Source organism: Scomber scombrus, chromosome 22 (genome assembly GCF_963691925.1).
Source record: "Scomber scombrus chromosome 22, fScoSco1.1, whole genome shotgun sequence".
Taxonomy (NCBI): domain Eukaryota; kingdom Metazoa; phylum Chordata; class Actinopteri; order Scombriformes; family Scombridae; genus Scomber; species Scomber scombrus.
Genome location: NC_084991.1, coordinates 11,527,837 through 11,554,365, shown reverse-complemented (window position 1 = coordinate 11,554,365; position 26,529 = coordinate 11,527,837). Strand labels below are relative to the sequence as shown.

Here is a 26,529-nt window from a genome sequence, read left to right as displayed (position 1 = left end):
AATACACTTCTGGTTTTCTCTTATTTTGACCACACCCTGTAATTTATGAACTTTATGACTTACAAATAGAAGACTGCTGCTGGTCAGACAGTAAAGCATATACAACAGGTGGCTAAATCAGACTATGAACTGCTAGCATGACAAATGGTACAGTGAAGTGCTCGTCTGTGATCTGTCTGCTCTTCTGTATCAACAGGAAACACTCACATGAAAAGATGAAGGGGATTTTCAACTCTAAGGCTCTACCTTTCTGATGACTTATAGGGGGAAACACGTGTGTATGTCAGGGGAAAAGTAGGAGATGAATATGTATATTCTGTTGTATTCTTCACTTTATAGTATAGTCTGACTATACATACAGTACAAGTTGAAAATTAATCAGTTTGAAATGCTAATAGCTAAGGACCCTAGGTTTTGTAAGTGTCAAATTCTGCGTTTTCTTATCGAACAAAAAAGAAAAAAAACGTTTTTTTCCAGTCAGTTTTTTGGAGGATACAATCCAGTTCTGATTCCCTCCCTCTTCCATACATACACCACACACGCGCACATGCACACACACACACACACACACACACACACACACACACACACACACACTTCCATAGTCTGTCTCAATCCTTTTGCTAACGGCAGTTTACCAAGAGCAAAGCAGTACAAGTCCGTCATCTGCATATGGATCTGCATTTACATACTATGGTAAGTAAATATAGATATATACAGTAGTAGTGAATCTCCTTTTCACTACAGTCTCTCCGTGAATAGCAGCGCCACCATCCGGCCAGTTTGTGCACTACAGCTGGCTGGCTTCATAATGAAACTATACAAAAATCTCCAATACTATATTTGGTTCTTAAGCAAAAAGGTGGAAACTCCTCTGTACTTCCTTTGTTCCTCCATCATGCTCCATTGTTCCTTGTTTCCTTCATCTCTTCTCTGTGCTCGTTCCATCAGTCTTTTTTTTTTCCCCAATTGAGAAGTTTTCTCTTCTTCATTGTCAGTGGCTCGCTCCACCATTATCCCCTGCGGACCTGTGGGAAGAGAGAGAGAGAGATGAGAATGATGAGGAAAGAGGAGAACAAAAGGAAGAACAGAGTAAGTGAGAGGACGGATCAAGAGAGAGGCAGGAGGGAAGAAAGGAGGTAATGATAAGCAAGGAGCAGAAAATAACAGTTTGAAAAAGAGGAAGATTTCTAATGAGGAGAGGGATACATAGAGAAATCTGCCAAAGGGAGAGCGTAGGAAACAGCTGGTAAACGTGCCGAGTGGTCAATTAAAGGCTGCAGAATGACGGTGGTTTCTCATCTCTGCCCGAGGGAACGGTCTTCTACACAAACATAAGCACACACAAACACACGCACACACCTCTTGGCACAAAGGAAACTCGTATATCAGAAGCCAACAAACACACACTCACACAGACGTTCTCAAATTTGCTCACAGCAGCGCTCTTTGTGGTTTGTGAAAATGCAGCAGCAGCTGAGAGAGAAGGAGAGAAAAAACAAAGACAGGAAGAAATCTGGTGCAACTCAGAGGCAGAAAGAAAAAAGCAAAGTGAGAGTAGGAGAAGAAAACAGCGATGAAGTGTCAGAGTCCTTGTGCTGTAGGTAAACCTTTTGAATTCTTACAGTGTATGTATGTTTTCACCAGACCAGGGATTTGGAGCGGGTGCTGACTCCTTTCCTCCTGCTGGCTGCTGCTGTTGCCGCATTACGATGGCTTCGCTTATGAGACTCCAGGTACAACTGATGAAAAAATTGGAAAGAAAAGATAATTTATGTACACGTTTAAGAAGTAGGTCTTATATCTCTCAGCAGGCAGAATGCAGATAGTGAGAACACCTGATTCTGGTAAATACATGATGTCATTATTCAGTTAATGTGTCTTGATAGTAGGGCTGCAACTAAATTATACTGATTATAAATTAATCTATGGATAATTTGCTTGACTATTAAGCAATTGTTTGCTCTCGACAACATCAGAAAATGGTGAAAAATGCCTCTTGAAATTTCCAAGAGACCAAAGTGACATCTTTAAATGTTATTCTTTGGACCAACAGTCCAAATCACAAACATATCAAAACAGAGAAAAGCAACAAAGCCTCACATCTGAAGAGCTGGAACCAGAGAATGTTTGATTTTTGTTTGATCAAAATAGTGGCCAATTAATTTTCTATTGATCACATAATCCACTTATCTGTACTTCTTACAAATTGTGTTTGGCCAGATGTGGGCAGCTACAAACTTAAATTAATCACTTAATCAAAGAAAATAGAATTACTACTTACTATCCTGTTATTTCCTAATTCCTCACATATACAAGTTATTTACACATCCTCTTCAATGGTTTGGACACTGCTTTCAAAGTATTTTTAGACAGTTGTGAGGAAGAGGAAGAGTGCGACAAATGCTGAAGTGGTGGAACATAAAAAAAACCAAAACTATTATATGGGATTCCTACAACGACTTCTCTCTCATAGATTCAGTTACTTTGTGTAGAGTCTTGATCAAGGCATACAGGGTGATGAATGAGGTGGTTATCCATCACATTGTATGCCCTGATGATGAGTTGTAGTTCTTTTTAATCTCTGTAATTCATACTAGTCTTGGGGAATAATATGAGAAAAGCCCACAAAGTGTTTCAAAGTGAATTTAAAATCTGTTACCTTCTTAGCAAAGGCCCGTCCACACTGGTCGCAGGCGTGCAGGGAGAAGTTCTTGGTCACCCTGACTTCAGTGGAGGAAGTCCCGGTGCTGCTGCTCTCTGACTGGGTGTCGTGCCGCCGGGTGTGTGGAGTTTGGTTCGGTAAGGTGGCGGTGGCGGTGGAGGAAGAGGAGGAGTTGCGCTGGTGTGTGTGTTTATCACTGCGGCGGGTCATCGGGGGGGTTACGGGGCGGTGCTGATGTGTCTGTTGTCTCTCCTGCTTACGAGTGACAGGAGGGGACGGGGTGAACGCTGTAGAAGAGAGGTCCTGCTGTTTCCGGGTAATGGGAGCTGGTGGCGGCGCGGAAGAAGTAGATGAGGAGGAGGAGGACAAGGCTGATCCAATGGTTGGGGCAGGTGTGGAGCACTCTTGCTTGCGAGTGACAGGGGGTGAGGGAGAGGAGGAAGAGGAGGATGCGGTGTGGCGTCCGTTCACTTCCTCCTTGACCCCGCTGCTCGCCCTCTTAGGGGTTGTGTTGTTGAGGACGACCTCCGCTAGCCTCTTCACTGCCCTGCTCTCCAGTTTGGGCATAATCTTCGCTAGGTACGGAGATGACTTCTTGTGGACCACAGTCACATGGCGCAGGACATCACGTTTGCGACGTGACTCGTAGCGACAGAGAGGGCAGCGGTAGAACTTAATGAAGATGTCGTTGCCGTCCGTGTGCAGCTCAATGTGCTTCGATAAGTTCTGACGTGAGCTGAACTGTCGCTTGCACAGCTTACAGAAGAGCTGCTTGAAGTCAAAACCCACCGACAGTTTAGTCATTTTGTTGCCCACGCCTCCGCTGCTAGTGTTGCCCGCACGCAAGCCCGATGAAGATACGGGTGATGTCAGCTTCGGGCTTGACGGGGCTTCCTCCTCCTTCACTTTCATGACGCTGGGTGCCACAGAAACACCTTTACTCGGGCCAGTGCTATCGCTGGGAGACGGGGTTGGGCTGCTGTCAATGTCCTCTTCATCCTCCTCTTCTGAGGGTTCTACCGCTTCCTCTTTAACTCGGATATTGTTGCTGGGGCCCGGGCTGGCACTGCTGCTGCTAGGAGTGGCTGCCGTGGTAGCGGAGGTTGACGTGGTAGCAGACTTGTTACTTTTCATGCTGTAGATCTTGTGGACAATACGCATGTGCCTCTTCAACATAAGCTGAAATACACAGATACAAATAAAGATCAGTTGATATATTTGCCTGCAGACAAAAACAAAAAATGTTTAAATATTAATATAACTAACGGTTAAATATTGTTACTAATATTTTCTGGTTTTGCTCCCTTTCCCTGTGTGGATTTCCCAATTAGATGAGCCTAAAGATGCGAGCGGGTAAACATAGCAAACCTGAGAGCTGTAGTTCCTCTTGCAGAGTGTGCAGCGACATGAAGCCGGGGTCGCCTGTGGAGAGGCTGGAAGTGGACTCTGAGGTTTTGGTGAATTTGGGTTTGGAGTTGTTTTAGAGTTCACAGGAGTAGACTTGGACTGGTGGCTACGTGTTGGAGAGGAAGTGTTGCTCTTCCTGGGGGGCGTGACCTCCAAAGGGAAGGGCGGGCCAGGTCGTGAGGAAATGCCTGGTGTGATGGTGTCCCTCCGCAGACCACGATGCACCTCATCGTAATGACGGCGTACGTTGGCTTTAGTAGCAAAGGTTTTGAGGCACACTGGGCAGGATTTTCCAGTAGGTGTGCTAAGAGTCTTTGGCCGACCTTCATAACAGTGAGAAAAAAAATGTCTTGTTTATTTACTACAAAAGGGACCAAACTTTTTTTTAGCAAATAAATAATTCTATAGAGATCACCCTATTTATAAAAATGGACCACTAATAAAAAATAATCTACAGTTGCTCTGCATCCAATGTGCATACACAGAGCTGAGAACTGTGAGAAACTGTTTGGTTTTTGTTTATTTCAGGCAGTTTCTCTTGGAAAGTCTGCACTGTAACTATTGAGTCAACTCTCACCTTTCACCATAGAGAGCAGGCTTGTGGGAACTGTCCGTGTCTCTGTAAACTTTCGGAGCTCCTCGAGTTTAGTCTGGTGCATTTTGCGGCAGTGACGCCTAATGCTGCGGCGTGAGTTAAAGTCCTGACCGCACAGACAGCAGGAGATTGTCACATCCTCAACCTGGATGGTGAAAGCAAAGAGAGGAAATCCTTCTATCAGTTATTGTATAAAACTTTCTTTTTACACGTGGCTTCTGATGCGCCAAGTCACTTACCCCACTAGTGGATCCCTCATCTTCAGGCTGTGGCGTCTCTTCTTTAGCTGCCTCTTCAGCCTCCCATCTTCTCTGTCCCTGGTTGTGTCCTGGACTCTCTGGCCCTCCTGGCTGACTGGCCTGATTGTTGTCAACATCCTCCACTGCTTCTCCTTCCCACACTACCGGGCTCTCTCTTGCACTGTGAAGCATGTTGACACATATAGTCAAAGACTATGGGAGGGAGGAAGTAGTCAAAACCCCCAGCGAGGGACTAGAGTGACAGGATCTGGATAAAACACAAAGTCCAGTCTGCACCTTGTGTAGATGAAGAATGTAGTGTTGCTCTGTTGAAGTGAGAACTGTGAATAGAAGATAAGTTGCATTTTTAAGGTTACACTACACGCCACCTACCTGGGTGTGTGCGATGGATATCTAGCCAGCTCCTCCTCTGTGGTGAGGTACTGAAACACCGCCTTGGTGGTGGTCTGGATGGGCTCCAGTCGGACCACATAGTCTGGCCGGTCGACTCTGGGATATATGGCATCTAATAAATCCTTAATGGCTACACTCTGTCTGTCGTCACCTGGAGAACCTAGAAAGGAACAACCCAAAAAAACCCAATTTGTACAAGTTATCAAAAGAGTTTTCTAATCAATGCCAATTATGTCTCTTATTTTAATGGCTGCTCAGATTTCAGTCTTTCTAAACAGGCAGCCTCAGCGCAGTTCAATTTTCTTGGGGATGCTCGAATCTCCCAGGTTCCTTGAACTACCCATAGTATGCTTTGCACTAGTATAGCATTTGAATCGGGAGCACTGGTAGAAATCCCTGTGGGAAGGTCACTGAGAGGGATATGTTGTCAGCTCACCTCGATTACACAGTCATGTTTAACTGATAGCACTTTTAAGAAAGAGCACAGGAGAGTAGATGATGATCTGACCTAAATCAAAATGAATGATTGTTCTGATCATACAATATAATGTAAACACGAGCATTCATTTAGCTGTGAAGTCATCTTTTTCCACAGCACAGTCTGGCCTAATGTCACAAGATCAGATAAAAGCTCAAAAATATAAACAGACGTCATCTCACAGAAGCCAGTAACCCCTTTTTTCAAATTTCTTTTGTGGTACTGAACAAATTTTAAAAGTAAAAATGCTTAATATGGTTAGAATGGTGATGGGTTTGGTATCTCTATTTATGCACTGAAAAAATGAGGGTTTACCGTCACACAGCATTTTCTGTTTGAATGCTTTCAGTTTGGTACACTTTTTATCGCAGAGAACGTCCTTTTAAAGTGTCTTTACAGTACCAGTGACTGAACAGTACTGTAATTATTTTGCCTCCTTGATGTTTATATTTAACTTCTTGTGATTATTTCATTAAATTCTCTAAAATGGAAGATAAAGAGGAAATAGAGAAAGAGCTATTAAATTGTAGGCACTTTAGAAATGAACTACAAATGATTATACTGCCTTTGCAGACTGTGTACGTCCATTGTCAGGTGGATGATGAAAAACACTGCTTATAAAGAAAAACACTTTATCCAGTAACCACACAATGAATCCCCAGAGTCTCAATGGTGAGAAGTAGACTCCAATGTGGTCATTTATCAAAATAACAATACGACACACTTTCAGACACTGGTAATAGAGTCTTGATTGAGAAATATTAAGTCAGTGGTGCACGGATCAACTTAATTAAGACCACAAGCAGATGAAAAGAAGATTGTGATGAAACAAAGTTCTTTTTAACAACAGCAATCATTACAGTAGATAAAACTGAGCAAAATATAATTGACCATTTGTGTTGAGGTTTATTTCTTAAAAAGGAGGCGAGAGAACAAGAGCACTGGATTTTCATAATTTTCCTACAACTTCTTAAAACACTTCTGCTGAGGCAAAGAATAGAGACTCAGAGACACCGAGTGGCTAATGAGAAGTAGATAAAATAAAAAGGCTGCACGATCAAAGTCAATTTCCTTAGTGATATGAGAGCAGAGAAGAAACTGCACTTTAAGTAAAGGAAATGATTGATGGATTGAACATGTGTGTATGTGTGTATGTGTGTGTGTGTGTGTGTGTGTGTGTGTGTGTGTGTGTGCGTGTGCGTGCGTGCGTGCGTGCGTGCGAATACATACAGAGGAGATGAGAGGAGAATAATGAGCGGGAGGCAGATGGTGCAAAAGAGAGAGAAGACATCTTGGAGCGACAGAATGTAAAAGTAAAATGAGGAGGAGCCTTAGGAGAGGTTGAAGTAATCAATGATTCTGTGCATCGGCCGGCCTGCCTGCCTGTGTGTGTGTGTGTGTGTGTGTGTGTGTGTGTGTGTGTGTGTGTGTGTGTGTGTGTGTGTGTGTGTGTGTGTAAACTAAACTAGGTGAGTCTGGGTTGAACCAGTTTGATTCCTGCCTCGTTCAGGGAGTCTCTGCTTGTTTGTGTGATCGGTACAGGTTTACATTTGCATAACCTGAGAATGCATGAACTCCCCGACTCTTGGAGTTTGAGTTTTACCTGTTCTGTCTATTGATTTCATTATTGATCTTTGGGGTATTCCTTCTTACTTTTATGTATTTTGTGCTTTGATTTCAGGGCATTAACTTTTTATGATGAGGTTTATGGTTATAAATGTGAATGTGTAAATATTCTAGTCCTGTTTCTGTATGTATGCGTGTCTGCATGCCAATGCGTTTGGACACTAACCGTCAGACTCAGGCAGCCGTGATAGGCAGTAGTACTCTTTATGTGTGATGAGGTTGGGCAGGCCTCTGAATAGACTGCGACAGAGTTTACACTCGAAAATGGTGTCCACCTCCCTCAGCAGCATGTGTTTCAGCTGGCTGGTGCCTGCAAGCCAAAGAGAAGCAGTGATTACTTTTATTGATTTCAGCAAGAATGAGAAGACATGCACAGCGTAAAGACAGCATATTGTCTAATCATGGTTGCATAACAGACAACATCACATTGTTCTGATGACTCTTCTAGTGAACCCCCGAGACCTGATGGCTCCAGGTTACCATGGCCATTAAAGACATTGCATTTGCATGGAGTAATTCACTGCAAACACCTGAGTTAAATAAATGCATTAAGATGCAATTCATTTTTTAAATCTTGAGGTTATTAAAAAGGTGAACATTGTATTCTAGTAATGAGCCGGGTTTCAGGCTGCACAATTTAAAAACAAATAAATGTGTACGAATAAATATCTCATCTCAAATATGAAGAATTATCTGTAACCTAAAGTAATGTATATGATCTCATCAATATTGCATTAGTAGTCCAGTACGTATTGGAAGGCCTGTGGGAGAAATGTGTCATCTTAATTTAATTGATTCAATTTCAAAGTTTTTCCCCATTTACCAGATGTCAGATGATAAACACTTTTGTATTAAGCGCTACTTTTGCTTCACTGTTGTCAGCAAGTTGACTCATACAGTAAACTGAATTGTGTTTGTCCAGATAAAAGTGTAAAAATATTCTGTGCATTTTGTGACATCTGACTCATATTTGTGCACAACATGACGAAAACACTGAATTCTCTGTTGAATATACACACACACACACACACACACACACACACACACACACACACACACACACACACACACACACACACACACACACACACACACACACACACACACTTCATGCAAAATTAGTGAAATCTTTGGCTGACTCACACATAAATGGCACTAGCTGCACAATGGGCTCTCACACACATACACACTCATGTTGTCATGTTTCTATCACTTCAGGGGACATTACATTGACGTACACTGGTTTCCTGGAGACCAAGACTTCATCCCAAAATTTAATTATTTCCATTGTAATAACCCTTTTTTATCCTAAAAGGGGAAGTACAAATGGAGCTGTGCTGCTTTGCCACTGGCTTGGTATAGATGCAACTGTGCTGTGTTGGGCATGATTGTATGGAGGAACTTGCTGGCCTGACTGATACCTCTGGTCTGATAAAATCTGGTTTACATCTAGATTTGGATAGTTCTCTATATTTTTTTAGACAAAACTATTGATAAAGTCTCTCAATATCATATAAAAAAAAGTCAATTTAATGCAAATATGGGGCAAGTGCTCTATATTTTTTTGTTGGTGGTTCAGTTTTAATATATATTAAGGAAGAAAATTGAAAAGACAATGAAGTCATTGTTGCTTCACAAACAATAAACCCACACATACAAAATAAATGAAGGGAGATAAAACAAGACAGTAAATAAGAAATGTATGAACAACAGTCGGAGACAAAACACACACAAACCTGAACGGAAGCACTCAATTATCTGCTGAATTCCAGATTTGGAGGTCTGCAGAGGCTGCTGGAGCAGAGGAGGGTCTCCAGGCTCCACACACTGACCTAAAGAGAGAGAGAGCGAGAGAGAGAGAGAGAGAGAGAGAGAGAGAGAGAGAGAGAGAGAGAGAGAGAGAGAGAGAGAGAGAGAGAGAGTGAGAGAGAGAGAGAGAGAGAGAGAGAGAGAGAGAGAGAGAGAGAGATTGTATTTTATCACAGTGATCATATAATTACATCAGAGCATGATGGTCTTTGAGAAGTACACATTCACCTGGGAATTCTGGGGACCCATTAAGACACAAAGTATATCGCAGTGTCCTCAAAAGGATACACACAATTAGAGTCACACAGTGATGGGACAGTGATTCACTCTGACCTCATTACCTCCTTACACACAAACACATACACATTTAAGGATAACTTTGAGGAAGCAGGCCATCTATCTTTATCTTCTAATACCAACATTTCCATAAATATATCCACTCTTTTCTTAGTTGCATCCAAGACGTGAACAAAAAGAAAAAAAAACGTTAAAGAAAAAAAAACAGTGCTAATGAAATCTCTCTGTGATGCTTAGATAGAGGTTAGAGGAAAACAAGTGAGGGGCACATAACACATTTTAGTGCTTAGTCCACCAGTGGTCAGAGGCAACACAGCCTCCGATACTTCAGCCTTAGTTTCACGCAGTGACACTTTATCAGCCAAAGCAGGAGCGTGACCACAAGGATTTTATTGATGTGTATTGGAAAATGTTCCAGATCACCGGAGAGTGCAGGATCAGCGAGAGCAGAGAAGCAATCCTGATGCTGGTAGGGATTTGGAGTTTTGCTTGATTTACTCACCTGTTCTTATTCTACAGTCTTTATTCTTAATTACTTTTAATCATTAGATTGTCACAGGAATACTGTTACGGGCACTAAGGCGATAACCTTTTTAACATTTTAGCACAATTAAGTGAATTTGCAGTATATGCAGTTTAGATCAGAGAGGATTTTGTTACTATATTTGTGTGTCTATTGTAAGTCTATTTTCTAAACAAAACAGGTTGTTTTTTTTCTATAATCCTGCAGAGAACAGACTCATTCTTTTCCAAAACACTAGACAGGGTCAAAAGCATACACTTCTGCCTTAGAAAAGATAAACACTAAAAAGAAACGAACAAATTAATTTAATTTATTGATCTCAACCTCTTTTGTTTTTTTGTAGAACATTAAATATAAACCAGAAGTGAAGCAGTGGCTCCTGCTTTATTAATGCCAGCTGGCTGTGTGCTCTCATTGTACCTGATTTCATTCTTTTTTCCCCAATAACTTTTACATCAGTACAATCCTAACTTTTCATAGCAATGGGCATAATAACAGAGGGGGGTAAACAGCCACAGAGCAGACCAATTACACTGACAAATGCCACCGCAGACCCTGTAATCACTTTCAATGCTAATTTCTCACATCATATTGATGTGAAAGAAGGTGTCAGGGAGAACATAATTTCTGCTGCAACAAAAAGAGCATTTTGTAACAGCAATGGCAGGGACAAAGCTCCAAATAAGACAATGTCTCCAGCTGTGACAAATGTCCACAGTTTGGCGGGGTTTTGCAAAGTAAAGTGTGCACTTGAATTACAGCCCACAAACTGTAATTTATGTTAGCCAAGATGCACTGTTGTCAATCGGAAGATTTGTTTTTGTTTATTTATTTATTTTTAACTTCCTGCTTATTTAGGTGAGTTACTTATGAGTAACAATACTTTAAAGTTGGCTATGTTGGCTTAATATCTGAACACACACACACACACACACACACACACACACACACACACACACACACACACACACACACACACACACACACACACACACACACACACACACACACACACACACACACACACACAATGCCCATAGCATTGTTAGTGCAAATTGGCTAGTGTGTTTGTCTGTGAGAGTGAGAGAGAGAGAGAGAGAGAGAGAGAGACAGACCGAATGAAAGACAGACGGCAAAAAGGCCAGCAGACAGAGCGACACACCCAGAAAGACACAAACAGAAAGAAAGTTAGAAATGTGACTGACAACTGTGTGAGAGGTTCTGACACAGAGAGAAGGAGAGTATGTATTAATGTGTGACACAATGTGCTTTCCTCTTCCCCATCCCCCCACACCTCTCCCAGGCAAACTGCTATAATCCCAGTGGCGCAGGTCAGTGACCCCCCCTCGACCTCTACACCCCCCCCCCCGTAAAAAGGTCGAAGATCAACCAATCAACGTCAGTCCACACAAACAGCTTCTTTTTACTCTGAGTGGTGCAACTGTTTTCTGAGCAAGTTAGAAATTAACTCACAGTAGCAGACTTTACATTTAAATCAAGTCATCTGCATCTGTTTTTATAGGAAGCAGAGAAGTTAAGACGATGAAAAGGAAGAGAGAAATATGGGCGAGAAAGCTGGAATGATGGAAGGAAAGAAGGAAACAAACATATCAGCACTATGCAGAAACCTTAATATCATAATGCCAGTTTTTATAACCACATAGAACATTTTACAATCCAGTATCAATGTGTTAGCATAACTTTAGAGCCATGAAACAAGCTGGCTGTCAACTAAAGTGATAAACTGAAGTTGGCAGTGCTTCATGCTTGTGGTTTCAGGAGATCAACCTGAGCTGTCTCCCAACTTTGAGCCAGAACATTTCTGTAGAGAAAGCCATTACATTTCAGAAACAATTAGAAAACCTGTAGTTTGTTTTTTCATATAAAATGTTCTACATTCTATATTTTCATGCCTCCCAGGCTGTGCATATTTCATGTAATTTGCTACAAGCCAAAAACTCCAAGAAACAGATGAGCAGACATTTATTGGGAATCCTGTTGGAGAAAAGATTGATTTTCCAAGTTAAAACACTTGAAGTTTTAATCTTGTTCTAACTGGGTAAAACCTTTTGGAAACTTTTGAGTGAGTGGCTTTTTGTAAGTGGCTGGTTGCTTCATTTAATACCATTCCACCCTTCAGTCATAGTGGGAGAAATATAAGATGGTGTAATATATTGAGTTTCATATAAAAAACTTCATAAAGCGAACCAGCAGTGCACACCTAATGCAGTGCTACTGCCAGGTTGCTCCGAGGGTCTGGCACTGAAGCTAAACAGGAAGTTGACGGACAGTTTTAGCTTGTAGGTGGATGAATCAAAGCAGCAGGAAGTGCAGAGGGAAGCAACTTTTACCCACCTGTGTTATGACCATGGCTGCCGGCGCTGGTCTGTTGAAGATGATCCTCAGTCTGGCAGCTCTGGTCTCTGGTCTCAGGGATAGTGCTGCCGTTGGACTCAGATGGCTGAGGCAGTAGAGGAGGAATGGGCTTCCACAATGATCTGCCCTTGAGCTGGGAAGCAGAATCTTCCTTTTCCTGGCCATCCATTTGAGTTTCTGTCTGGTCCCAGTTCTCAGACAGCGCCTCAGCGGAGTCAGAAGTCTGGAGCTGGGGTTGATCAGAGGACTCTTCCCCTCCATGGGGTTTTGCCTCTGGTGAGTGCTGGGCGTCTGACTGAGGCTGGACTTCCTCCATCTCCGTCTGGCCACCACTCTGTGGGAGCAAAACCAGAAATGAAAAGTGGGAACTGCAGAAAATCACTATTATATAATTTTATTAAATAACATAAAGGAAGAAGGACAAGAACAATGTGGTTCATATTACTTAGAAAAGAAAGGAATATATCTTGATTTTACACTTATATTAAACATGCAAAGTGAAGTTGAAGGATTTCCAGACTTTAATCATTTTGACATGAGAATAAAACATATGTACAAAAAACTGTTACCTACTGACTAGAAATACTTTAAAAAAAACCACACATACATGGAAACATGATCAGAATTGAATCACTAATGCAATAGACAACAACCAATACTGATAAAATGAGTTGTTGATGCTTATATTGCTGAACAGAATGAGGGGGAAGTGTGTGTGTATGTGTCTGTGTGTGTGGCTGTCATGTCTCCTGAGCTTTCAGTGATCTTACAGGGGAAAAATAACCTTGCCACACACATTCACCCTTCAACAGATAAGTGACTCCAAACCAACCCTTGAGTATGTGCACATACATCAGTCTGTGTGTTGTGTGTGTATGCAGCTCTGTCTCTTGACCAGGCCTCCTTTCCTCTCTAAGTCCCCAATCTTCCCTCCCATTCCACCCACCAATTTATCCTCATTTTCTCTCTCTGTCTGTGTGTGTCTCCCTCTCTCCGTGTGTCCCTGCCGCCCTTGAAGAGGGACAAATGACTCCACTATTCAGGCACATTACAGCACATCACCGCAGGACGAGTGGGCCACTTGGATACTCTGTCATCCCTGTGCACACACACTAACACACACTGCCTACTGCAGCACAATCAAATGAGCAACAGTTTCGCAGTATGTTAAACATGTCAGTGAAGCCATCTGTACAGGATTACACACACATCACCTACTACAGCCATAAAGTACTGTTATATCTCACGAGTGGGTCGTGCCCTATAGGAAAGTGTGAGTGGAAGGAAAACATATGTTATGAAAAACTAAAACTTCTGTGTGACTGTGGCCAGAAAAGAAATCACCATGACTGCCAAATGTGAAAAGAAATACCAGGAGGTTCCACCCTTCAGTTAACAATTTCACAGTCGATCAATCACTCAACTATTCATGACTCAATTTCATATTTCGTTGGGAAGCGGGGAGCTTAAAGCAGGAGAAAGAGGATTGATTACAGTCGGTGGACAAGGTGTGAATTTCCACTTTCTGCTCAATCAAACTAGGTGTAATCAACAGTTTGAATAGTACATTAAGACAGATGAAACATAGATTAAAGAGAGGGGGGATTATAATTATTATGATTGGTATTATTGGTTATTTAACATTAAATATATCATCCATATTCATATCTACAGCTAAATATATTAAACTAGTTTTCTTATTTGTCATTTGTATTATTAAAGTTCAAACAACGTTATACATACAGATATATAAAACAAAGGCAAAAGATAAGACATTTAGCATAGGTTTGCAGGACAGGGATGAAGTTTAGTGCTGGACTAAATAACGCTTCATGGCGATGTCAAGTGAAAAATGTAAAAAGTCCAGGACTAGACTTTGTCCTTGTCCAGAAAACTGGTCACTGGCCACTGCTGGTTGGAAGCACAGTGTCTGGTAAAGTAGGATAATGGAATACAGATTATGCCTTTTTAGTTATATTATATTTGTTAAAGGTGATATAATGGTGAGCTGAGCATTAAGATAAAACTTGACCTTTACATGACGGTAGCTGTTAAAATGACAAAGTGCATAGGAGGGTAATCACACATGTGTTCCACAATCTGACAGTGAATAACATAACATCCAAGCCTTGATGTTTGTTTGTGTGTTTTTCAGTACCTCTCTGCGGAGACAATGAGTGCTCTTCCTCCCACTTGACTTTTGGGCCTTCACCATGCTGCCAAGACTGGCCTGCTGCACCACACGTTCACTACCGGCACACACCTGTAACCTGCAACAACAATCCACATGAGCAGAGGCACTGCACTGCATGAAAGCACCATTTCTTCAGGATGTAAATCTGTATGCAGGAAATGCATATTTGTGTGTATCAGCTCAGTTTTTACCTTCTGAATTGAATTGAATTGTCTTTATTGTCATTGCATTGAGGTTAATACAACGAAATTTAAAAGAGCTCCATCCTCGGTCATCACTCACACACACATCTCACACTTAAATAAAAGAAATAGATCAAATATGTAGACATATAGATACATACACCCATACCCATGCACACATACACACATAACAACTCATCATTTAAAGTGTTCTGTTACACTCATACACACACATTTACAGTTAAGAGAATAATAATGGTCATACAGTAAAAAACAGCAATTAATTAATGCCACACACAGATCCTTTTGACAATGGCAATGCTAACAGACATGCATATATTTGTGCTGTAGAAAAGGTATTATAGAACTATGCCGCAAATCTCAATTTCAAAGATTGGAAATGTTGCCCAAATTAAGCTTGCCAGACATGGGTGTGCACATATGATCATTATTGTCATATTCTAATACAATTTGTTTACTGCATTTAACTTGTCGGAAGGTTTTAGTTGGCTGTGTTGCTTGTTCATGCTGTATTTGTGTAATATTGCTATTTGGATCTATTCTGTACACACCATCTATTGCATGTCTGTATGTCATGGAAGAATATCTCTCTCACTTCCTGAAGTTTCTTCCATTTTTATAGTTTTTTGAGGGAGTTTTCCCTCATCTGAATCATGGCTATAATAATAGAGGATGGTGTATTGTGGTGCAAAAGAGGCAAATCTGTGGTTTGTGATATTAAGCAATACAAAATAAAATTGGCCTTGTTTTTATGGGTGTATTTTAACACCCATAAATGCAACAATTAGATCCCTGTTTTTTAAAAAGATAACATCAATAAGTTAGATGAAATGACAAACTATCACTAAAATCAACAACAAAATTATAGCCAAATTGTACACCTACAACATATTAAAGCATGCATCATGCATTGAAACACACACAGCAAACATAACAGCTTCATGATGTAGAGTGCTGAGACACCACTGGGCCAGACACCAGATCTAAATATAAAACAGAATTAAATATTTTAAGGTCACAGTAATGTTTCATCCACACTTTACACAATGTTAATGCAACTGCTCATCATATTGCTGGCAGGACATTAAACTCATGTTACCTGCACCATTACTCTGCATGAGGCGCATTGTCTCTGTTTGCATTTAAAACAAGTGCTCCGGCTTCACTAACATAGCTAACATGACGCTGATGGATATATGCTTTTCCCAAAGCAACTTAAAGGGCCAAGCACACGTTTACTGCATATATACTGCAAGTGGATCAGCATTTAAAAACATGTGCCACAAATATTCTTTGCAAATAAGTACTGTTTAAGTTAACATACACACAAATACACACTAGTACACACACCACACTTCCACTGGGAATAGTTATAGTAGGAAGCTGCCTCAGAAATATACATGACAGGAGCTGGGATTAATAGTTTTATCACTCTTTTATTATTCTGATTTATAACTAATTTCTGGTGTATTATAGAATACATCTGTTCACTCTTTTGACCAGTTTGAATTCATTATGCTGTACCCCCTATTAAACATTGAATGAAGGTCCCTGGTATAAAAAGAGTTTTGATTATACCACTAATGATAAGTGAAACATTGCATCGAATTGTATGCTTCATCTCATTTTTACATCAACTTTTTTTATTACAGCATCAATGGTAGAATAACATCTGTTGCTGCCCTCTAGTGGCGATCAAACTTAAAACAGTTTGGTCCGACTTGGCCTCATGCACCTGACACCACGCTGCTCTGCTCCACCAGCTCGGCACGTTTCAGATGCGCTGAGGAATGCAGAGCAGCGTCACTGTTGTATGATTTAATCTCCCTTGACAACTATCTACAATATGTGCAGCCCCACCTGTCACCAATGTATATATTAAAAAAACAACAACCTATGAACTTGAAAATATGGACATGTTTGGGTTCTTTTATTGTCTATAGATTAGTTTCAATCATTGCGAGAGCGGAATAGTGACCTGGTAAGATGAAGAGCTGCAAGTGAAGGTAGCTTATTGCAGTTTGAGCGTGACATGCTGCGGGCGTCCCAAACATATGGACAGACTTAAGCACAGGCAGACAACCTTTAGACAGACAGTAAGACAACACCAAAAAACTGGACATAATATGAGAGCATGATGGTAAAACATTGCTATTTGATTGAAATTACGTCACATGTCATCCTAACCTCTCCCAAAGGATGACAAACATGTTCATCCTGTGATTTTATGAGAAATTATCATAAAGTAGTGAAAATACAAACTAACTGCTAGAAAAGAAAGGTTCTTGTAGGGAACCTAACATTGAATATACAGTATAGTCAGAGAATTGGAGAGAAATAGAATAAAAAGCCTCTGCAGAGCTTGAACCAACAACACTGACTTTATGTGTGCCCACTTGTGTAAATTTGTAGTTCCACTGAAACTCCAGCAGAGGGAGACAAAGCTCGAACCTGAAATGTTTCCTATTTTAAAAGTTTTGTAGTCCAGTGATGTCTCCAAAAAACAAGACATTGGTTACAGAGCAACATAGAAAAGAGGCCACAGAAGGGCAGCCCCGACACAACACATATCTTTATTAAAAAAACGACGTGATATGGCTCAACCGTTTCACTCAGGCACATAAATGGAGTCCTGTGTGGTAGTTAAAGTATGCAAAGCTTGAGCCACAGGTGAGATGGTTACATTTCAAAGCATAAAAAAACAGCTTTAGTAATGAGACTGTCTGCTTTAACAATGTCTACAACAAGCCACTGAGTGAGAGACAAAGGTCAGGCTGCTCTTAAGGCCTTGTAATGGGAAATTAAATACCTTTCAAGGTAACAGCTGTGTAAATCATGTTATCACACAGGTATGGGCCTGAACACAGAGGTATCACTGTGATTAGAGGGTGTGCTGCGGGGGATTAAAAACAAAACAAGGCTTCTAACTCCTGTATTTGGTGACTCTTCCGTCAGAAAGTATCGGTGGGTCGCCCGTCTACTTCAATAAAGTCACCTGAAGGAAATCGTGGCTTCGTTTTCACAGCTTCTACCGACTGAATTGGATGATTTTAGTTGGTGTTAATTGAAGTGAGGCAATTAGACTGGTAAAACTAATTTCACTTTAAACTGTCAATCATGTAGAACAACAATATTTTTGCATAATATTAATAATGGTTGCAGTATTATTCAGCGAAGCCAGGTGGAGAGATTTTTACAAAGCCATCACACAATTACAGGTCTTTGCAGATACACTGTAATCAGTTTTAACCAGGAATGTGCCAAGATTTTCCCAAATTGCAGTCAAAATTTTAAACATGTTTTATATCACTGATGACGATTACAGACACAAATAGCCAAGAGATCATCACACTCCTCGTACTACCAGATGTATGCTGACTGTTTTAGACAGACCAGTGATGACTGTGTAGACAAATTCAGTTTGTTCCTGAATTTAGACTAAAAAATGTTTCCAGATTTCCAGACGTCTCTAAGAACCCTGACGGGTCTTTTTATCCTCAAACTGCGGTTGACGTTTTCTGAACAACTTCTTTTGACAATGATCCAATTAAAACTGTACGATTGCGGTGATGTAGCTTTTACTTAACAAACGAGCCAAACTGCAGTCAAAACAAGACGAGGGAACATCAGTCTGTCAGGAGTAGAGTGCGGTACTGGTCCAAATCAAACATGGGAATAGAAGTTGTTTTCTGGTGTTGTGCTGCGTTGATCCAAGTTTGGTTTCTCTAGCAGCTGACATTAAATGAAGACACACCGGAAGAATGCCACAGGTGGGGTATAATTCAGGGACTTCATTCCTAAACCTTTTCTGAACATGTTTTGAAGCAGAACTATTTGATAAAAATAAGTCACACTCAACCAGAATTAAGAGAACGCATATTAATGCATTCTCCACCTTTCCAGGTTCTATTTATATCAGGGGGAAAAAGATTAACACTCACCATTAACTATAATGGGAAATTAGGACCGGAAAGTCTGTCCAGCCTACTGAAGCCAGAAAACAACCTCATTTAAAAACGACCAATTCCATCATTTAAGAAAGTTCATCCCTCCCTTACCCCTCTCTTCTTATAGTACATTTAAAGACTAAATCTATGTGCTTGTTATGACTTTCCCTCCACAGTCTGAAGACATCTAGTTGTGGTGAAGACTCTAAATTGGCCTAAATTGTGAGCCTGAGAGAAATTCTATCTCTGCTTATCTGCTAGCTCTGTAGCACCTTTCACCTAATGCATGCTGGGATGCATCCTAGCACCCTGCTGACATGAATAGGAACAAGCAGGGAAGGGCAAATATATATAGATCTGTAATTTTAGACAACTGATTATCTTGAAAACCGCCAATAAAAAGCTCTTTGCATTAGGGAACATCTCAGTCTGACTCTGCGTGGGTCACAGTCACAACACAAAAGTGACTTTACGGCCTTAATTTACATCTACAGCGCAGGCTTCATATGGTAATCAACAACTAGATTTGTCTTGGGATCCTGAGTCTCATTTAAGCGGGTTACGGCTTCAAGAAGGTTGCAAAACATCAGTTTAATTACTTCTGTTGAGAAGTCTTTCAGAAAAACCTGCCAGTGCGGACTTGGGCTTTAAAAGCCCCGCTGTGGCGTAACTGTCTTAACATCTGCAAACCACTTTCTTCACTCACTCCTAAACAGGCTGTATGTAGTAGGACGGTTTTAAACAAAATACACATGCACAGATAACACGCCGGCACCAGGGATTCTCCCGTTTCCGTGGCAACAGACAGTCGTAGTTGTGAAGTGACTTCTGTTCTGACTCAGGTAATGAGAGCAAAGGTGTCCTGGGGCTCCTGGGTCCAGCCTCCGAATCTACACTTCACTTAACTTGCGCACTTCTGGAGGCTTTTAATGTTGCCAGATCATTAATTCAAGTATTACTCCATTTTAGGTGCAATGTTTTCAAGTTATTCCAGATAAACTAAAATGTTAAAAATGTGCCTTAGTCTTCCGTAAACAGTTGAATATCATACTTAAAACATATTCTTGGATCTCTGTTAAATAAAAATCAAACGAACAGTGACTATTGATATCCTGACTGCTGATTTGAAGCAGAGAAAAAAAACACCCAGATGTCCTATGATGCACTCTGAGAAAGAAAATGATGAAATGACATCTCTAAAAAATCTGAAAATAAGGTGTCAAATTCTCCTCTCCCATAGGAAGCTGAGTTTTACATACGTGCCATTTTCAGCAACAATAAAAAAAGCCACCTGACATTCATTATAAATAATATTTTAACATTACCGTTACACAATATTTCACAAATGCACCTCATCATATCTTCTCCAATGTTACATATTTCATAAGCACATTTGTTTAAGTCTCATCTTCAGCGATACATCACGGTGACTCTTGTTTGCACCAGCAACAAGCAATCAATTTATCAAAGCGTTTCCCATATGGGGACGACTCATATTTTAGGAGACAAATCCTCGTTTGCCCTTTCAGATGGAACAGATGAGCTAAATCCATGTCGGAGGAGCAGAACTTTCTCATCCGTCACACAGTCGCACCTCAGCGTCTTTGCTCCTCCACCAATAAAGGAACATTAGTCTGTCATGTTTCAGCCAATATAAATGTGTGTATGTAAGCATATATGTATGCCAACAAATATCAGTGTGCAGCACTGTCCTATTGACTCCACTGCTTTCTCAGTTATTTCTGATGGCTGTGCGGAGGCGGAATGACAGGACTTCCTCCTAATGGAGAGGCTCCACGCTCTCTGACATGATGCTGCCTGCGACACACCACTGATGTCACCTGATCACAGGAAAGGATGAGAGCAATGATATGGCCTACTGACAGAGATCCCCAGTGGTTAAAAACGCACCTTTCCAGCTGACACATGACATCACTGAATGACAGAAATTCATGTGCTGGGGATGCCCCCTTTCTTCTGCTTCTCCTAATGTTTGAAATCTAGGAAATTAATCTTACTGTACTCTGCCAGTGTTCAGCCACACATGAGAAAAATGCCAATATTTTAGCATTCACTACATACACACACACTGACATTTAAGGCACTGTAGGGTAAACTTAAATATAAAATAATGTGCTACCTCACCAAGTAAAAACTTACTACAGGTTAACGGACAGCAAAGACAAGTCTTGTTGCATATCCATCTCATCAAGGTCATCTGAAACAAGTTTACCCTACATACATAAAGTACACTCAATGAAATTACATTATGGCTTTTCTGTGCCAAGAAAAATAAAAAAGAAACAACCAGACAAGCTTTTTTCCAAAAGTGGGCACTATTAAAACTTCTCACAGATTTTCTCCTCACCTATGTGAGCTTGGCAGGACTCGTGCAGGACTTCCTGAGACAAACCACAGTGTGAATGATGCACAAATGCCAAACGACACTTGAAAAAAGTTAAACATGCTAAGCTTATCAGAGTACCTGTAAATATAAATTAATCATAAATAAAAATGTGTGGATTTAACCACTTCAGGAGAGTTGACTGACTTTTAAAGATGATTGTTTAATATGACCGTTGGGGGACAGTAATGTCTCGTGGCAACATATAAAAAGACGTGATCTCACTTATAAATGCACACCAGTTGATCCTTATTAAGATAACAACAAACATTAAATCACAGGTGACAAATAATTTTCAACACATATGTGATTGCAAATAGAGAAATATCTGAGAGGTAAAAACTAACACACAAATTACACTGATTATTTTTTGGTTTTGTATTTTAAACTAACTTATAAAAATACCATTCAGTCAACCAACAGCAACATTTCAGTTTCTGCCCAGATTTCATTACTCAACAAAGTTTACTGGAGTGAAACATATGCTGTTTTAGGGGGCTGCAATAAGCTCCACTTGTGTGTGTGTGTTTTTGTTTTTTTTGCTGTGATAACTTTCATCACCCAATCAAACCAGAACCCGCTCTGTGGCAGCACACTTTGTACACAACTAATGGATTTGGCTAAAAATTGACACTGGATACTCAAAACCAGATGTGAAAGTGAAAATTTCTGCGTTGTACATTTACAGACACACAGACACATTAAAGCAACGTACAGAGATGCAGCAGCACAGTGTGGAAAAAAGGGACGCGGACGTAGATTTAAATAAATACAGCTCCATGGGAGATGCATGACGGGCGTTTTCAGGCCAGGTGTGGATGCGAAGCATATGATCTTTAAAGTAAAGTCTCTTAAATCACATGTAAACGTATAATTAAACACTGCCGCTGAACTATCAGTGGTGATGTCAACATTAAATTGCAAGGCAAAAATCCCTAAAAAAGACAAAAACTATCACCTAACAATCCTATGATGAGGGGAAACTAATGTTTACAACCTATTGAATAGATCGTCTGACTTTTATAACATAATGTCGACAAAGCAGGCCTCTGTTGACAGCTCGAGCTTTGCTGGAAACTCACAGCGTTCATCTTCATCGCTGACACAACAACACATCTGTTTAGGTTAGACATGTGAACTTAGTAACTGGTTTGTGGCCTCTCTAAATGTCCTCACATCCTCACTTCATAACTAGTTCATTTAAGTATTGGCAGGCTCACACTCATTTTCTGGGAGTCACTGGTGACTTGGCCGGCTAATTTTCAGGATGTACAAGAGACTGAATGGATATCTTCCAGGCTGACTGGCAGGTTAATGGTTTTGTTGACTGACTAAAGTTGCACACTGGGTTTGACGAGCTGACTCAGTGACTGAACAGAGTGGCACATCATTAAACGGACTGAATCATACACTGACATCATTAAACTGTTGTGCTTTAGAAGCCACTCTGGTAAAGGCCAATGATACCTGGGACACTTCATAGTCATTGTAACGTGGGGGAACAATATGGAAAAATAAATATCAGATCGGTCACAAAGCTATGCAACTTTTTTTTGGTGGAAATATGCAAGGTATTTCTGTAAACTTCAGGCCAATCTTTTTTTCCCTCCATTTTATTTTTGTTCCGTATATAACCCACTTTGTTATCTTCTCGGATGTCCTACTTACTCATTCATATTCATCCTCGAGGTTAGACTGGCCACCTCTACTGAGCTACACAGGTTCAGTGTTACAGCTTTTAGAGAGGGTGATGGTATTAGGGTCTAATCTGAATTGATTAATGAACTTTACGACACGTGTACAGCAGAATCATCCCTGCATCTGAACTTGATCAATACGCAATAGCAAAAAATAATTTTCCAGTTGAACAATCACATACCTAAATAAACAGCCAAATGGAGGTTCAAAGTTGCACCAAGCCGTGTCTTAATATGGAAAACTTAAATAACAATGATAAGAATAGTAGTCAAATGAAACATGCTCAAGAGTCCACAACAGCAGAGGTGTCTGAATCAGATGGTGTAGGATGAATATCTGACTGAGGGGGCATGTTTCAGGGTGCAGGTACTGGTCTATTTGCCCTAATTTGTTTAACACCTGCACCCATAACAACACTTGATAGCAGTCTGAAACACAAAGCGCAATAAGTGTTGTTTGTTGTCACTAAGTACATGCAAACACAGCCTAAACCTGAACATATCACCAAAGCATCTTTTTATGTCAAGATTATTTTATGTCAATATAACACACATTCCAATCGTAAATATTTACAACCTATTCTAACATTTCAACCAATTGCAGTTTTAGTCATGTTGTATCCTCTAAAAGCCAAAAAAAATACTTTTGTGTATTAATACCTGCTTATATCATTAGACGTATATGTCAGGTGTTATGGTACCAATCATCAGACATTATTGATTAGATATTAATCGCATCGATTGCCAACACAGTGAGCATGTAAATAACATCAATGCTGACTGAATCTGTACTTTCTAGTTCCGGGACTTTTCTGCCTTGTGAATAAGTTGCGAGCTCTGGTGAGTGAGTCCACGCACAGTGCCCAAAAGCGCAGCAGCAACAAATAAAACGTTCCTGGATAAAACGCCCCAGCTCATCTCCAAAACCAGAAACGCGTGGCGCGCTGTGGATGTAACAAAAACCGACGCGAGGCTTCATCCAATGTCCGAATCATAATCCAACCTTATTCTGTGCGCTGTTAATAAAGCTTTACGGTCACATCGTCACGATCCAGTAGAAAGACGTTTATCCACACATGAGCGACCGCACAATAGCCACATGCACCGAACACCATGAGGGAAGCACCAGGCGGATCTCCTCTCCGGCTGGCCTGTCGAGCCCTCAAGCAGGTTTCACCAGTGTGTGTGTGTGTGTGTGTGTGTGTGTGTGTGTGTATGTACGCATCCACTTACGCATCCCAAGCAGGGCGATGGAAAGCTAACCATCCCGAATAAACTGCGCGGTCGTCCGGTGTAATACGGAATCCCAAGTCGGTGCACTGGAGAGTGGAAGCGCACGGCGATTGTTACCGCCCGGGTCCGTGTCTATTGGTTCCCTTTCAGCTGGGGCAGCGTCAGCACACACACACAGTCTCCATTTGCAACTCCATCGCCCCCCATGGGCGTGCGAGGCCGCGGGCTGTGACGCAAATGGCACTGGGTGATTTGCAAATGACATACCTTCCTAATTCACTGTCGTCGCCGCGGGGACTGGTCCAATTCACCTGATATTACACACATATATATCCATCCGGTGGTGGGTGACGAGTAAATAAAGGCGGATGAGCAGTTCGCTCTACGGGGATGCGGTTGCATAACTCAGGAAACTTAATAAAAATGTGCACGGAGCGAGCGATGAGCAGTCTCCATGGCTGATGTTTTGTGATTGTTTCGATTTGATCGTGACGGCCTGCACCCTATCACTCAGCACGCGATCTGTCCTCGACTTTTGGCCACAGGAGGAACCAAGCAGAGCGTATTCACAGGGAACCGAGTGGCCTCGCTATGGTGGATGTGTGGTGGCCAGTGCTAGGACGCATGCACGTAGCTGACGGGGAAAGACAGGACAGCCGGAGAGGGACTTAGAACCGCATTCACAGGCCATAAAGGGCCTTCATGAATACTATTGTGCTCTTTTATCCAAGAGTCCCCAACTATTTACAAAAGGTTGGCCAACACACACAAAAAATATCGCGGCGAAATGGTGGCGGCGGTTACAGCAGCTGCCACTGTGCTCTGCGCAAAGCAGCAGCACAATCATTGCGCAGCGCCGGACTTCCCCAGTTTTGTGCAAACTATGTGATTCGTCCAAAAGACTTATTTTTTTATCTTATTCAGGCTGTCCTCGTCTGGCAACCAGCGAACCAGAGCGCAGGGCAGTCGCCATTCTCATGGCACGATTTGCATCACCCCCATTATCCCCGAAAATCTCTTTTTACACGGTTATATTGTCAGCCTAAAAACGCCACTATTTAGAGCAACAAAGGGGCAGCTTAACTTGATCAAAGGAAAAGCCAAGTACAAAATGCACCTTTCAAGCCGTAAAAAGAGGCCCCTCATAACGATTGCAGCATGGCAGGGGAGTGCGGCGTAAAAACGAGCTCACCCGAATAAAATACACACAAAGACAAGGTGCAGCACTCCCATAAATACGTCCATCACCACTCTGGTAATAACCCTAAACCATCATCGGTCATTTCGATTAGCCTAGAGCCGGGGTGGATGGCATTATTATGAATGTAAAACGCTGCGTTTTGCGGCTCCGTGCCACCTTTTCCAAGAAGCAGCTTGGCGCACAGGACCGGTGACCCTTCCATCTTTGCGCGTCCTTCTACCGAGCGAAATCATGAAGTGTCTCCTATTCTGACGATTTAATGTTGTATAAAACACATTGTCGTAGCTGACTGGGTCTTTGAGGAGGTACACGCCACACGTAGAGGCTGCTACAAGTCTCTGAAACTATTCCTCTCCCCACCGCGACCAGGCAGAAACAAGAGGGCGATGACGCCATTTTCTGCAAAAACAACCATGCTCGGGAAGCCAAAGCGAAGGAGCTTTAACCCGCTCCGCAGCCCTACAGTCCCGCTGAAACGTACTAAAAACAAGTCCTTACCTTTTAATTGATGGACGGGTGGTGGAATAGTGTGTTTGAAGGGGTAAAACTGCGCGGCCGTGGCTACTTCGAGTCCGGAGGTTGTTTATTTCGCCTCCCAGCGTCCCCGGTTCACTCTGAACAAGTTCCTCTGCGAGCCGCTGTCTTTGTGCACCCAGAGGAGCCTCTCAGCATTAAACCAGTCTCTGCGCAAAGGTGCACCCTCTACGTCCCATTTCAGCTGGAAATGCCGACACTTTAGGGAGACATTGCGAAAAAATGAAGGGCACGATCCTTTTTAACAAAGAAACGCTTTATAATAATCCTGCTTTAAACTAAAGGCCACAGCTGTAACGATGATTTATCCCCCAAAACGCGCAACCTTTTGAGGACAGAGAGCTCTCCACAAGTTCACGACGCAAAACGCAAAATAAAACAGGGGTGGATATACTCATCCAAAACTTAATGCCACACATTAAATACTTTATATCACAAATTTAATCAAATATTTTACTACTCTCGGGGGGGAAAAACAACTAGAGAACTTAACAAAAAGCGATATTCAGACTTGTGTGGCACATAAAATGTACACTAATGTAGTCCAGGAGTTTTCTCCACAGTTAAACACACTAACCTACATTTGGTCTTATTTTTTTCTGAGGAGCCACATCTGATTGTCCAAGTTGATTTTCCTTGTTAAGACATCATCAAATTGAACCTAACAAACAGCGCCGACTGTGACTA

General features: G+C 41.5%; 1 protein-coding gene across 1 annotated transcript; it reads right to left on the bottom strand.

Annotated features, from left to right (window-relative positions):
* Positions 1 to 591: 591 nt before the first annotated feature.
* On the bottom strand, positions 592 to 25,887 carry znf800b (zinc finger protein 800b). The gene is made up of 12 exons (XM_062443348.1): positions 25,807 to 25,887; positions 14,588 to 14,699; positions 12,409 to 12,763; positions 9,161 to 9,256; positions 7,591 to 7,734; positions 5,300 to 5,480; positions 4,907 to 5,087; positions 4,650 to 4,812; positions 4,034 to 4,395; positions 2,663 to 3,844; positions 1,626 to 1,742; positions 592 to 1,028 (listed from the first exon to the last, which is right to left on the bottom strand). The coding sequence occupies exons 2-11, from the start codon at positions 14,642 to 14,644 to the stop codon at positions 1,641 to 1,643; spliced, it is 2,823 nt and encodes a 940-aa protein (XP_062299332.1). The 5' UTR covers positions 14,645 to 14,699; positions 25,807 to 25,887; the 3' UTR covers positions 592 to 1,028; positions 1,626 to 1,640.
* Positions 25,888 to 26,529: the final 642 nt, after the last annotated feature.